A 15754-nucleotide genomic window follows, 5' to 3' on the forward strand; every position below is an offset into this window, starting at 1 on the left:
TGGCTGATGTTTGGTGCAGGACAGGAAGGGTACAATGGGGTTATCAGAGGTTTTTTTCCTGAAAACAACTGTCAGCTTGGGCCGGAAATTATGCTGATGTGAGCAGTGAGATTCAATCAAAACAGGAAAGTTGCAGTAAAACCAAAGCAATGACCTGAGAGGTGCTGATATGCTATGTAAAACTGAGGGGAACTGCTGAATCGGGTGATAATTCTCTGTGAGTTTGTCATTACGCGTGACCCCTTTCACATTACACATTTGTGCTACTATTAATGTAAAAATGTTGATAAGAACAAATTGAATGCTGAGGTGAGATGAGTTAAAGTAGGGTTTTACAGTATGGAAATGACAGAAGTGAGAGAGGCTACAGTGCTGTCACATGCAGCAGCATACAGTACAACAGGTGCAGGCCGGATGGTGAGAAGCAGTTGTGAGGCCCATTGAGGCTTCATTAATGGAACAGGAAGAGAATTGAAGCACAAGGGCAAACACACACAACTCATTACCCCTTGGCTATCGTGTACCTTTCACACCGCAACTCAAAGTGTGTGCCTGTGTGTGAGTGTGTGTGTGTATTGCATTTATTGCATTTATATGAGTTTGAGTGGGCGGGTGGGGAACAATTACAAGCTGTGCTCCTTAGAAATGAAAACTGCATATGATCTGAAGGTTGTGGCTTGCACTTTATACACAAACATTGTGGCATTGAAGCTAACAGAAAAATGGCTTTAAACTGGTCACCTCATCAATGGAGGATGACATCATTAGAGCTTTTCCACACATATACAAGACAATAAAACAAAAAGAGTAATGTTTCTCACTGTGTTACATACACTGAACATTAAAAACCAAAATTTTGAGACCTTCATCACAAAAGACTGACGGTCCTCAGCTTGCACACCGAGAGCAGTAAGCTGACTAAGCTGACACTTGGCTGTTGGAGATGCAACAGGACATCCACCCATTTACACCACTGTGTCACTTCGGAACCACACGCACTCACCGTCCCTAATACACACACATATTAAACCACCGTCCACCAAGACACACTGTTGGCCTCTGTTCTATATCTAAAATCACAAGAACAAGGAAGAGAACGATTGACGCGAAGGAAATAAAAGAGAAAACACACAGTAACAGCTGAGGTACAGTGCAAAGGGGCCACGCTTTATGTACATACCTTATAATATTTAGTGGCTGGACACGTCAGAGTTACTAAGTTGTTGTAGACAGGTGTCAAAACTGCCCTGGAAAATGTCCGTCGTCACACACCAACAAAGAACCTCTGAGAAAAAGAGTATTTTTAGTCCGTGGCTGTGACTGAATGCTCTCTCTAAGTGCTCATCAGACCACTTTTCACCATGTTTAACGCTGACAAATGTTTCACACTGTTGCTATGACAGGTGTAAAAGTAAGGATGTTATTTTTCCTTCCGCTTCCAGACAAATGCTGATGTTGAATTTAAACCGATGGAAGATGATCATCTAATGACTGACACAGAAAAATGGCAAAATAGACTTCTTTATGTGTCTGTGTACTATATTTATGGAAGAATATTTTAAATAAGAATAATACTTTTAATCCCAATGGATAATCAAATATGCTATTTTCAGTTATAGTGCCACATCCAAATTTTATTTAATAGTAATAGTAATAATACATAAGTATTTACAGTAGTAAATATACTAATCTATCAAAATTTACAGTATCGATGCATTAATGTAAAATTAATACACTGTAGTTGTAGCACCCATTCACTTGAATTAGAAAGTGTGTCAAAACCTTTGACTGGTACATTTTGTTATGTTCTGGACATCTGTTATGTACACAATTGTTCATTCATTCAATACACTTTTAATACATTTTATAGACTTATGGGACAGCTGTTGATCAGTTGTTGAGTAATGGCAACTTTGTATGTGTGTCACATGTTACTTTTTATAATGGAGGCCGGTGGGGCTCTAGTGCAGGGATGGGCTGAGACAGGAGGTAAGTCACAGGGACACAGACAACCGTTGACACACCTCTCAGCATCTATGTGATAAATTTTTGTGACAACCGCACTGCTCACATTGTGAAATACACAAGGGAACATCATTGGAGTAATGTTACCCAAATAACAACATTTTTGAGTAAGGGCCATAATAGTGCGATGGAGTTAGTGACCTACACGTTACTCCGGAGAAGGTTCTCGTGTGCATTGCAGTGTAATGTAATGTAAAATTAGAAAGCAACTCTTTAACAGCGTTCATAGCATGTACTACATCCCACTGTGGAAATGTAGGGTACACCTGCCCTAGAAGTGACAATGTAAGTAGAGTAACATTTTACCAGGGGGAAAAAACTGAAAGCTGTGTGAGACAACACATTTTATTTAGATTATGTCTTTATTTTTACAAAGTAAACCAAAGGAAAGAAAAAGACAGAAAGTGTATTAAATATAATGTCTCATGTTCATAGTGAGATAACATGACAAAGAATTCCCACAGCAGGGCTGCACAATTGACAACATCAGGTAGAGACATAGCAAAACAAGAGTTCCATTGCATTGATAACTTGTTTATTTCTGAATATAACAATAAAACCTTTGAATCCTTTGAGTCCTTGAATCAACATACCTCGACCAGGGAGCGCAGGAACTCTAGCATTGCGGAGAGAGAAGCTGAAAGCATATATAGACTTACTAACAGGAATTTATTTCTAGGACACTGATGTGGAAATTCACCACTTGGCTGTATGAGGTAGAAGTATCACAGCTATAGACATCTTCATGTCCTGTATTACTGAAGCATTTGCTATCCATAACAAAGAAGTGTTCAGTAAAATCCAAATACATATTTTGTTCACAATTCCATTGAATAAAACTGGATGTTTGATTTCTGTATTAGAAAGGAATCCTACACAAAACAGTGTTCTAATGTGTAAAATTAAAGCCATTATTCCTTCAGTTGCTTTTTCATACAAATTAAAGTTTGAAAATTCAACAACCTTTAATATATTCCACATACATTTTTATAGCCAGGAATGCAGTACAGCTTCAGCTTTTCAACATTTACACCCACGATTTCTTCAGAAATGTCCTTCTTCATTTGACTGTTAAATCTAAGGTTTAATTACAGTAAAACATTATACTTGTTTAGGTCATATTTTGAATACTAAATCTTAGTCTCAAAGGTACTTTTGAGCTACAGCTGTCAGAAAAACTGAATTACTGAATTGTCATTAAGTGTCATTAACAGAAAGGTAAACATATTTAGTTGCTTCTCTCACTAAAAAGATGATAATGATACATTTAAAGACTACGTATACGTAACAATATATTACATATTTACTGAATTTGAACAATCATGCATGTGTGTGTGTGTGTGTGTGCGTGTGCATCCTTTTTTCCCAGGTGTGTGCCAGGACAGGTGATCTTAAACAACTAGTTCCAGTGTGTCTGGCCTCATACACAATTATTATTTTTACTGCACATAGTGGCCCATAGATCACAACATTAATGAGGGAAACATTCCTGTTTATCATTGTCATCCACTGTGGGCTCTCAGCAGGGGGATGTGAGTGTGTTTTGCCACTATAAATTATAACTTTTTGGGAGGTTATATTTACTCTCAGTCAAGTCTCCATCCCTCCCTTCTCTCTCTCTCTCTCTCTCTCTCTCTCTCTCTCCTCTCTCTCTCTCTCTTCCACCCACCGGAGTGGCTCCACCCTCCAGCAGATATAAGCTGTGTCCACAAGGTGTGCGTCTGTTATGAGCACATATCCCAGGGTTCCTTCTGTGTGGTTGTCTGTCTGCCTGCTATTCTGTCTGTTAGTCTGACGGCAGTGATTATTTCCTCATAAAAGGCGACTCACAAAGGTAAGCATGGTCCTATTCTCACTATATCCTGTGTTTCATACAGTGTGCATTTCATTTTAATTATATTATCAGTTTATTTGCGATTTATACAATTATTTTATACAAGTATTTTCTTGGACATGACATTTCTTGCCTGAAAGTTGTTTTATTGCCTTTAATGAATTGTGCACTCTGTGAGTTCAGTTGTCAGTGTTGTTCCGCTAGCCTACATACAATGCATCCTATAGCCTACATCTTCTAATGAGTAAACTTAAAGTTTGGTTTAATTGTAATTATAATGTGGCAGGAATGCATGGCAAAAACATTTGATAGGCTGAATAGGAGCTTATTGCAACATTCAAAACAGCACTTTTTTCACTTTTTTTCACTTTTTTATTTGACCTATCCAACTTCAGCTGTGATTAAAGCTTCAGACAGAAGCTCTCATTTAACAATAAATATGTCTGAGTGACAGAAATGAAATGTGATAGCTCATAAATATGGCATTTAGCTATGGAGTTAGCATCATTTTTGCACATCATCATCCTGGAGTGAAGCTGGCAGAACATCTCCTGAGCTAGAGCAGTGTTTCCCAAGCTGCCGCTTGTACCGCATCCCTAGTCCCTAGTTCCTAATTTGCTTTCTCCAGGGCTCCAGAGAGCTGAAGTATGTGCTGTACATCCATCTGTGTTAGGATGCCTGTGCTGAGGGCAAATATGCATTCAGATGTTTACTGTGCATGTGTGTGTGTATGCAGAACGCTGAAGCCAAACTGTCAGATGTATGTGATGAGGGCAAGGGCAGCAGTTTGGTGAGAAGAGACTGCAGAGCAAACATCATCTTTTCTCTGAGCAGCTCTGTCTCTAATGCTCTTTCTCTAATTACTTATCTGTTTGGTGCCTTGTCAGTCACAGTGGCATTTAAATGATTCGCTCACAAAGACATGAAATCTTCATGACTTAGTTATAATCTGAATTCCTCCACCTGATTCAATATTAAAAACGTACAAACTGAGGAAAAGATCTCAGGGCTCATAAATTGAGCTTATGATTAGCAAACATGCGTCTTCATTAGACAATGTGGGTTTTTTGGCCAGCCATCCTGTTCTGATTTACAAGTGAAAGCATTTTACAGAGACTTCAGTTCTTTAGCTATAAATGAGAACAATATAAGGAAATATTTTTGATTTTGGTGATTAGCTGTAAACATGTAGCATCAGCACAGATCTGCCAGTCTCCTCAGTTTAGCTTTGCATTTGCTGTACTTGTACTGTCTGATCTGTGTGCATGATGTTCAGGGACCTACAGTAAAATACACATTATATTGTGTGCAAATTAAACTAATAAATTAAACTAAAACTATATATTTTGTAAGCAATGATTTTGCATAGAGTGTCTTTCTTCCTCCCTTCATCCTTTCTTCATTGATTTTACATTGCATCATAGCACAAAATCAGTGTATGGCCCCTGCAGTGACCTTAGTGTGTGAAAAGTGCTACAGAAGTCCTTCAAATATAGCTGGTCCTGTGCACAAAAAGTGACCATTCAAATGGAGTGTGTGTATTTTTGTGTGTGTGTGTGCATACAACATTGTACCCCTCTGCATACATTATCCAGCAAACTTCAGGAATGCACAGGACAAAAGGACCCAATGAAAAGCAAGAATAATGGTAGAGGGAAAGAAGTAAACACTTTGCTCATTTAGCTGCACAGCTGTGGCAGTGTGTGTGTGATTGTGTGTGTGTGTGTGTGTGGAGTAGCTATATCCCTTTGGTTTGTGTACGAGGTTTGTTTGAACGAGGACGTTTGCTGCACGACTTGAAGAGGTGTTAATTTTATGAGGTATGCTTTGTGATAAAAGCTGCGTTTAGGGAGCTGAAGAGCTGCAAATGTTTTTCCCTTTCACTGAGAAACCACAACGTCAGGGCACTTACCAAGATTGAGTGCAAGAGTACTGCTGGCTTAAGGTTAAATTTGTAAATGGTTTGCGGTGTAAGGAGGGAAGGCAGAGTGGTTTTCCAAACATGTTCAGTGGGATTTAAACACTGTTTTGGTCAGGCTGCCTGTTAGATGCAGAAGGAGAAACTTAAAGACCTACGTAATTTGGCTGAATGAGTGAGTTTTTGTGCTAAATGCTTCTGTAATGCTTCTTTTCTCAAACACGCACAAGCAAAAGCTAATACACATGCACGTGTGCTCATGAAAGAACACATAAGCAACAAAAGATTTATTGTTTGAGCTTAAATCTTTGAATTTGATTAATACAATTTGACCTCTCACATCTCTTCACTCACTACAGGCCTTTCTGTAGTGACTCTCCCTGCTCTGTTAACAAGGTGGTTTAAAGAGACACACAGTCTCATCCTCTGACTTCCACCCCAGCCTGCAAGGTCACTGAGTGGCTTCAGGTCACTGAACCGGGCTGTCTCCAAAGGGAAAAAGGGCTGGCGAGGGCAGACAGACAGAATCGAGGCAGAAAGTGAAGCTGGTGCAGAACAGACATGGCTCTGTTCACACAGGAAGAAAGGGAGACGGTGTGAGGAGACCGGTCTGTATCTGACAGAAGAGAGAGAATAGACAGATGTGCCTGGAGACAAGGGGACAGACACAGAGCTAATATTTCCATCTTAGTCTAATGCATTAGAGGAGAGATAAAAAAGTCCTTTTGAGGAAGTGTTGCACACTGACTGTACAAGTTTGGCTGCCCTGTCCCATCAGCTGAGCTCTGTCATTGTGTGTGTGCATAAGCAATATAAATCCAGAAGACCAGAGACAGGTGTGTTTCCATAAGTGAGGTATCAGCCAGCAGCTCTTTTATTATTCCAGTCCATCATTGTTAGGTGTTTTGCTCTGTACGATGCAAATTACACCAATTTATGGATAAATGTAATTAGTTACATTGTGCTGGGTCTCGAGGCCTAACAAGTTCTTTGTAGTTACTATTTTTGCCTTTAATTCTCTTGGCTCTAACGCAGAATGACAATATGATTACAATCTGTCTTCCCTTTCCCCCAAAATATGTCAGCCTTTTTTACTGAAATAGATGAAATAATTTATTAATGGCTCCTAAATCCAACTTTAACTCTTGAAACTAAAGCAAACCTGCACCTTAGAGCTTAGCATTACACAAACCTGTAACACACTACAGGTGTGTGTGTATGTAATGTAGACCTTCCTCTTGGCATGTAATGGTAAATCAGCTGAGGTTCATATCTTGATAGCCTTATTCTTCCTTTATACATTTGTTCAGGGGGTTGCACAGCTGCTGTGGTTTTAATGAGATGCTGGAGATTTCAGCTTGTATAAACCGCAGTAGTCGACACCTCAGCTTCTGCTGGGTGAAGGTTGACTCAGCAAAAACAACATCTTACAGACACACGATGCCTGTGAGTCCTCTCGCGTCGCACACCTGATGGTCAATTTACTGTGTGTCGTTTATGTAAAATGTCAAAAAGATGGACATCTGGAAGTAGTCGGGGAAACAGAGGCACACACACATACACACACATTACATACATTGTAGACTGCTTTGAGGTTTGCTTATTTTTGAGACTGTCTGGGCCAGGCAGGACATGCTGAGAGCTCAGTGGTGTATGACCAGCAGCCACACATGATTTTGGGAGCAGATGTTAAAAAATTAGGGTCGGAACCGCTGATATTTGTACCTCCTTGTCCCCCTGGGCTGTTATCTCATGGTTAATGTGTTGGGTTAAGTTTGAGTGACAGAACTCTCTGAAGCCAACAGGATGTAGCAAGTGTGAAAAAAGCAAAAGAATAATATTGTGCTATTTCACTCTGATTACTATTTTCATAGAGACAAATACGTAGGAATATACTATGCATTTATAGCCTGAGCAAATTTGCAATAGTTGTAAATGAAAACAAATATTTTTTAGGCACACTAGTGGCATGGCTGACAGCAATGTTGGTCTGTCAGGTCACCACTTTTGTCCAGACTTAAATATCTCTGAATCTTTTTGATGGATTGTCATAAACATTTGGCCATCTATGGTCCCCAGAGGATGAACCCCGTTGACTTTGGTGATCCCCTGACTTTTCCTCTGGAGATCAGAAACAGTTTCAACTTGTTTGTAATCCATAATGGCACAAATTGTGTGGTTGTTCTTTGGTCTACAATTTTTCCAGTATGTGTGCATGTGTGCCTCACAAATAAACCAGTATGGAAAGGGTGTGAACTGAATGACACATGGGTTACATCTGCCTGCCATGAAAATGTAGAACATGGTTGCTGGTCCTGTTTAGTCACTGTTACAAATAACTGCTTGTCAGAGAGTCATCAGTGAGCCAAATTGTTTGACACCAGAGTGTGAAAAATTAAACAGTAAATTGTACAAATGTGAGAAACAGCTCGCAACACGCTACTCATGCTGCAGATGGAGGGATGACAACACCATTTTAAAATCAAGTTATTTTGTAGGATTTTTTGTTAACCACACTCTTCTTTCTGTCTGTGTTCTCCAGTAACAAGTTAAAAGGTGGAAACTGCTGGTTAATGTTAATGTAATGTCAGAGTCTGAAAGTAGTTCTCTGGAGGCAACACTTGCAGATATAATGCCGAATAATGTGTTGGAGAGAAGCACACCAGGTAAAGACAGGAGGTGTTTTCATCACTCTGCGGTCGGCATGACAACACAGTGGTGTTGCTATGTGACACTGAACAGACCCTCGTTGTACGGTCTCTCTGATCTGTAGTCGTAAGTTTTGTCAGAATATTTCCAACCCTTTAAAAACACCTATACATGAACGCACACACACACGCACATATTATTTTCTTAAACCTTTTTTTTACACACATTCACACATTTCAATAATGATTTTGATGTTGTGTGAAGTTGTAGAATTTTTTAAAATAGTATTATTTCCATGTTCTCATTAAGAGATGAGGTACAGATGGGATCATTCAATTGTATGTCTGGGCTTTCGTGCTCTTAAAGCCTCTCCATGTTGCTGTTGTGTGTTGTGGAAAATGGAGAAGAGAGACTGTGTCTGGCGTGCTATTAGATAACAAAACCTCAAAACAGTCTTTTGAAACACTTTTGATGGATTTCTTCACTTTTAATATTTGTTGGCAAAAGTGCGTCTGAATATTTTAACCTGACAAATGTCTCAGCATCAATGCACCTCTTTCTTCTAAGCCCCACATCCAGCCCCCTCCTCTCACAGGTCTTTCATTTGTACCTTACAGCATATAGTAAATATAAGTATATAACCATCCGATTGCTTATTTATGTCCTCAGGCCACACACTTCAAATGCACTCCCATCTTATTCAGCCTCTTAACAAAGCAGTATCCATTCTTACTATTATCTCCATTATAACAGTCTGGGAATAGTGATGCAGCCTCACACAGACAATAGAAAAGGCTTGGTGCTCAGGTTACTTTGTGTCACACCTTACACTCAGAGATCAATCCTGTACAGACCACAACTTCCGCTCAGTGGGAAAAAATAGGTTCCAGTTCTTGTTGGGAAAACTCAGTGGCATTCCTCTGGCCTCTTTGGCATGTCTGGCTTCTAGGGGAACTAAGGAGGCTTCTTTCAAAGGCCAGCAGTCATCAGGGGAGACAGTGGCACGGCCATGTCAAAATCACCAGTCGACTGAGAAAAGGTCAAAGGGCGGGAAAGATCCAAAGAGCCAGTGATGGAGTGGACACTAAGAATGTGGTTTAGGATGTGAATTATAAAAACTACAGATGTAAGTTGTAATAAAATTGGGACTGTGATTGCAGTTGAACCTGGATGGGGAGTGTGGCAGGAGATGAGTAGACTCAGACTAGGATGGAAATGGCACTTGACTTGAATGACAGAATAAAATGAGTGGACACTCAAAAGAGCAGCTAAAAGTGAGTTATACACTGACTGCAGAGCCAAAGAAAACCCCTTTGCCGTGCTCCGTCACTAACCATTTAAAGCAGAAAACCTAGGGACTTAAGACATAAATAGGAGGTCTTAACTGCAGAACTGGATCACAACTGTGTTTGTTCAAAATGTACTTGTTGGACCTGACGTCTGAATGCTGGCCAAAATCCGACATTAGACAGGCACTATCGAATGAATTGATTCTTCCTTAGCAGTGTTACAAGTCCTGTTTTTGGATGTGTGTTGCCTCTGACAGGCAAGTGGCTTTAGAAGTTTCACAATAAATACTCCTCCCTGTATCACCTTCTTACTGGAAATACTGTGTCATTAATGAGACATTTTGTTGTTCTGGGATATATTTTGTATGTATTTCAGTGCCTGACCAAATACGTTGCAATATTTCAGGAACGACAAGAATTGTCTTATTAATACCAGAGCGAATGGTGAGCACATCAGTGAGTTAACTGGGAGGTGGCAAAAATACTTCACACACTTGTAAAATGATTTTTAAAAAGGCTTGAGTGTTAGGCATGTTTATACAGATGTTTTCATTTTGAAATCACATCTTTTTCATTTGGAATTCAAACCTCTGCATTGTGTACATTGTCCTTACATAAACATAAATATGTTCTGTAAATATGCGCTTATCAGTACAATGACAGGACTGCACACCTAACCTCTGTAAAGGTGCAAGGTGCATTGCAGGGAAGTCACAAAAAGTAGCACTGATTATTCATGTACCTAAGCATCTTTAGTCAGTTGGCCCAAAGGCATAATTATTAATAATATATTTACTATATTATTTAAGTTTCAGCCCAAAATATGGACTTCAAGGGAATTGAAAATAATATTCTGTGTGACATTTAGTGTGGCTCCCTCTTGTGGATAATTATAATAAGTGCAGTTTATGCCAGCCTAGCCTGTGAGAGTGACACATTGTGTGTGCAGCAAAGCAGTGTACCATATACATTTCAGCTTAGGCTCATTATTTGTTGCAGATAACCATATCAAAAGCCAAGATGTATCACTGCCTTCATAGAGTCACTTAATGTTTCTGAAACATTTGGTAGTTAGAGAGAGAAGGGAGAAACTAGATACATGGCCAAGAGGTTAGTCCCAAAAAGAGAACTTTCTAAAACCCTGAATTGAATGTGTTATTATTTTTAGGAATATATCATCTTTAGCAGGATTTTGAAGAATTCCCAAAGAGCCATTTCCATTCAAGTCCAAGTGATTGTTCAACTTTTCCTATGTAGAAATATGCATGAAAGGTCTGCCAAAGAGTTCAGTCCAAAATAAATCAAATAGATTTTTGTTGATGACTTGTTTGGCACTACTTCATGATATAGTATTAGTAAGGTATTAAACAAAATAACAACAAAGCCAAGGCTGACAAATTTAGGCTTTAAAACATGAACAACAAATGTGTTTAATAGAAACTGTTCAATGGCTTCCTGTGAGTTATACTATTTATGGTGGTTTCATTGAATACTAGAATAATTATTATAATATGAATAATATTCAGTTTCACTTTGGCAGAAATGCCAACTGCAGTCAAATGTAAATTGCATACACTTAAGCAGCCCATTTATTTTAAAGTTGAGTGGAAAAAGAAATGAACAACTTTCTGATATGTGTCTGCCTATAGCAATATTACATTGTTGACACAGAGCATGTCGTTCCAATGTATATCCTGTAGAGGGAGACAGAGTGTGACCTCCCATTACCTGCATTTGCAAATAAGGTTGTTCACTTGACTCATACACCTGAAGGTTCCTGATCAAGAAATGCTAAACAGCTACTATACCAATGTTTGATTTACTAACTAATATAAAGGATTTAAAAACAGATGCAGCCTTCCCTCATATATTGTCTTCTCTACTTTCCATACAGGTCTCGGCCATGCCTCCCCTCCCTATCCCCCTCTTCCTGACACTGCTACAACTTCTAGTACTTACTTATGTGAGCGGTGGGGCATACTATGGACACAAGCAACACCCTCAGCAATATCAGCCGATGCAGCACCTCCAACACATGGGCATGGGCAAAGAAGGCTTTCCCCAGCAGCAGTACCTTGGAAAAGAGGTGCCCTATATGCAGTATCCCCAGTACAGGAAGGAGCTACCCCAGATGCCCATGCACAAGGGCAAAGAAAATGCTCGTAAAGGGGGCGGCTATAATGGTGGCCAAGACAAAGGTGAGAAACTCAACATTTTCAACAATCTTGAAACATATGACATGACCTAATGAAACATGACGAGGTTTCTTTATTTTGAATGGCATATAGTAAGTTATTTGTTATACTGAAGTGCCAGAGAAGAAACAGCTTTTGGCAACTTTTGGCAACAACCAAAGCTTTCCACAGATTCATCATTTCTGGTTGAATATTTATCTTATGCTTCACAGGTCAGACAATCCCTAGTGGTGCTGAGGGAATTCCCCAAGGAGAGCCAGGACCAGCAGGGCCACCTGGGCCGGAGGGACCACCAGGGCCTCCTGGACCTCCAGGTAATGGACAGCCAGGACCTGCAGGACGACCTGGACCTCCTGGTCCACCAGGAGTGCCTGGAGTGGGTAAACCAGGTTTGTCAGGACAGCCAGGCAAGCCAGGGGGAAATGGTGAGGCTGGACCACAAGGAGAAATGGGCCCTAGAGGTGAAGAAGGGCCATCTGGACAACCAGGGCCTCAGGGTCCCCCAGGACCACCTGGGCTACCAGGAATAGGTAAACCAGGGGTACATGGATTACCAGGCCAACCAGGGCCTAAAGGAGAGCCAGGTCACAAAGGTCTGCCAGGACTTCCAGGATTACCAGGACCCAAAGGAGACAAGGGGATGGGCCAACCAGGACAACCTGGTCACAAAGGGCTCCCAGGGCTCCCAGGCCCTGCTGGTCCAAGAGGGCTGCCTGGTTTCGGAAAACCTGGGTTAAATGGGGCACCAGGACCACAAGGACCACCGGGAGAGAAAGGACATCCTGGAGAGCAAGGACCAGCTGGGCCACCTGGTGAAGAAGGACAACCTGGCCCATCAGGTGTACCTGGTCAAGGAAAACCAGGTCAAAATGGCTTACCAGGACAGCCAGGCATGCCAGGTGGGAAAGGTCACCCAGGACCCCCAGGTTTGCCAGGAAAGCCAGGACTGCCTGGATTTGGTAAACCAGGACTCCCAGGACCAAAGGGTGACAAAGGTATGAGTGGGCCACCAGGACCTCCAGGAACAAAAGGAGATAAGGGCCATGGAGGACTTCCTGGTATGCTTGGACCCCCTGGACCAAATGGTCCACCAGGTGCTCCAGGCCCTATGGGACCCTCAGGAGGTTTAGGTGCACCTGGTCCTAAAGGAGACTGTGGAGAAGGAGGGCCTAAAGGGCTTGATGGAGCTCAGGGTGAGCCTGGTCCTTCTGGGATGCCCGGTAAGAATGGTCTGCCTGGAGAGCGTGGAGAACCAGGACCAAGAGGTCCACCAGGAACAAGTGGTCCCAAGGGAGAAGGTGGGCATAAAGGCCTACCTGGTACCCCTGGCACTCCAGGCCTTCCTGGGCCAAAAGGACAAGGTGGGTTACCTGGTGAAGGGGGACCTCAAGGTCCTAAAGGAATCCCTGGAATGGACGGTGCAGCAGGACCAATTGGGCCTCCTGGTCTTCCAGGGCAAAAAGGAGACAGTGGTCCACCTGGTTTACCAGGCATTGCAGGTGAGGGGATTCCAGGTCTTAATGGTCCCATAGGACCCCCAGGGAAAGATGGCTCCTCAGGACCCCCTGGACAACCAGGTCAGTCTGGCCCTCCTGGACCACCAGGCCCACCAGGAGAACCTGGTCTTTCTCCCGACATGGCTGGAGTCCTCTCTCAGATGGGCCCTGGACTAGATGGTGTTAAGGCTGGTAGTTATGGTAAGAAGGGCAAGTATGGAGGCAATGGGGCAGAAGTAATGGGTGCCAGCGGGTTGGAAATGCCAGCATTCACAGCTGTAGTAACAACTCCCTTTCCACCTGTGGACACTCCAGTCATCTTTGACAAGCTGTTGTACAATGGTCGCCAAAACTACAACCCTGATACAGGAATTTTCACCTGTGACATGCCTGGAATTTATTACTTTGCCTACCACATTCATTGCAAAGGAGCTAATGTGTGGGTGGCTTTGATGAGGAACAATGAGCCAGTGATGTATACATATGACGAATACAAAAAGGGTTTCCTAGATCAAGCATCAGGAAGTGCAGTATTACCTCTACAACCTGGGGACACTGTATATATTCAGCTGCCCTCAGATCAGGCATCAGGACTTTATGCTGGGCAGTATGTGCACTCCTCCTTTTCCGGGTATTTGTTATATCCGATGTAAAACCACAAACTCCAGGGAGAGAGAGGCTTCAGTGGGAACAAAATGGGAGCATATTTCTGTACAATATAAAACATGATCATAAACCAATTTAGACTGAGCAGTCTTGTTAATGTAAAGTCAACAGACTATTGATCTTGTCAGCAGAGATGAGAGAACAAGATAAAATATCTCGAGGAAAATCTGAAGTATATGACGGTATGTATATACGGCAGCTTTTATAGTGTATAGCCTTATAGCCATGTAATTGGGAGAGCAAAGATGTTTTCTTTTACAGCTTTGAAGGTATAAAAGAATGTATAAAAAGGAATTCAAGAAAGGCATTCAAGAACGACCAAAGATGGCTGTAGATGTATTTTCATACAGAAGAGTGCAAAAAGAAACGTAAGAGTGCGAAAACATGTTAAAGGAACAAGTGAAGTGTATGTAAAAGAAAACAAACAATTTTGGTTACAGTGTTGCAAGAGTGTCAAACTTTGTCCCTTCACCTCTTCAAAACTGGCAGCTACCCCATGTAGGGTGAAGAATGTGAAATACAGTAGAATGTTCATTTTGGGAGGAAATTTATATTTTTGCATGCATACCTTTATATAAATACAGTTTTTGTCTCTCTGTTGATGATAGCAAGGATGTAAAATGACTTCTTGAGAATTAAACGCATTACAGCAGTACATGTTTTAGAAGTAAACGCAGTTCTGGTCGTGTAACCTGCAGACGACTTTGAGTTTTGGGAAAAGGTTAATTGTATACAATCTAATTCAGATTTTCAATGGATTAATCTCTCAATCACCCCTACTGTAGAAGAAAATTCTAAATACCGTGTGGGATTAACCTAAATTACTTTCACTTCAGGTGTCTGAAGTATATATTCTAGGGAAAACTTTTAATGGCAATGTGCTCACTTATAGCATAGCACAAGAAAGGTTAGATGGTCAAAATCAAATAATCTCATGCATGATATATGTTGATGACTGACAATTGCTCCCGTGAGTGAGATTTGAAGAGTAAGAATGTAATATGAATTTAATGTTTTAATGTTTGCATATAGGTCTATGGGTGTAGTGCTGTACAGAAAAAAAAAATTTGTGCAAAAATGCAAAGGTCAAACAAACATGCCATATTACCCTGAACTATGAAAACCACTCCATAAACTATGTTAAACATTACAGCACAATATACAGCAAAGTCCACACTATACAGCATTACACAGGTATATGTGATGGTAAATATCAGAAAGCAAACAGATGTAACTACAATATAATACTCAACAGAGAGTAAGCAGTGTTGATCTCAAGACTCTGCATTTGATTACTTTAATTTAAAAGCAAATCAAAATCATTTTAGTAATAAGTTAAAATAAAATATATCCCTACTTAATGTTTTTAATTTAAAATTCAACCAATTATATTGTGTAACTGTTTTGTAAGCCTAATCCATTTTTAGTTGGAATGGCAGTATAATTATACATAAAAAGGTGTCATATTTGGAAAACACGATTATGGATTGCTGTTTTGAAACACTTACAGTGGACTTGTCATGAAGTCCCACTGTTGTGTTTATTAGTTTAAATGAGAACACCAAATTAAGTTCCACAGCATCCTTGGTGTTATACATTTAGTGTGTCCTGCTGTCACATTTATGGGGAGTACAAAATACATTTGTATTGTATTGGAAGTAGCAATTTTAGACAGTTCTGTC

The 15754-nt window shown here is 40.8% G+C and overlaps 1 protein-coding gene across 1 annotated transcript; it reads left to right on the forward strand.

The window, feature by feature from the left end:
- Positions 1-11609: 11609 nt before the first annotated feature.
- Positions 11610-14197, forward strand: col8a1a (collagen, type VIII, alpha 1a). The gene is made up of 2 exons (XM_035676784.1): positions 11610-11913; positions 12123-14197. Exons 1-2 carry the CDS (start codon positions 11619-11621, stop codon positions 14057-14059), a joined length of 2232 nt encoding a protein of 743 aa, XP_035532677.1. The 5' UTR covers positions 11610-11618; the 3' UTR covers positions 14060-14197.
- The last annotated feature ends 1557 nt before the right edge of the window (positions 14198-15754 follow it).

The sequence above is a fragment of the Morone saxatilis genome, unplaced genomic scaffold, assembly GCF_004916995.1.
Source record: "Morone saxatilis isolate NCDOM2014 unplaced genomic scaffold, NCSU_SB_2.0 Contig5, whole genome shotgun sequence".
Taxonomy (NCBI): Eukaryota; Metazoa; Chordata; class Actinopteri; family Moronidae; genus Morone; species Morone saxatilis.

Bases quoted from the DNA above. Each gene is read 5' to 3' on its own strand.
- col8a1a (XM_035676784.1), top strand. From the start codon at position 11,619: ATGCCTCCCCTCCCTATCCCCCTCTTCCTGACACTGCTACAACTTCTA. The intron at 11,914-12,122 runs GTGAGAAACTCA...TATGCTTCACAG, and splicing joins TAATGGTGGCCAAGACAAAG to GTCAGACAATCCCTAGTGGT.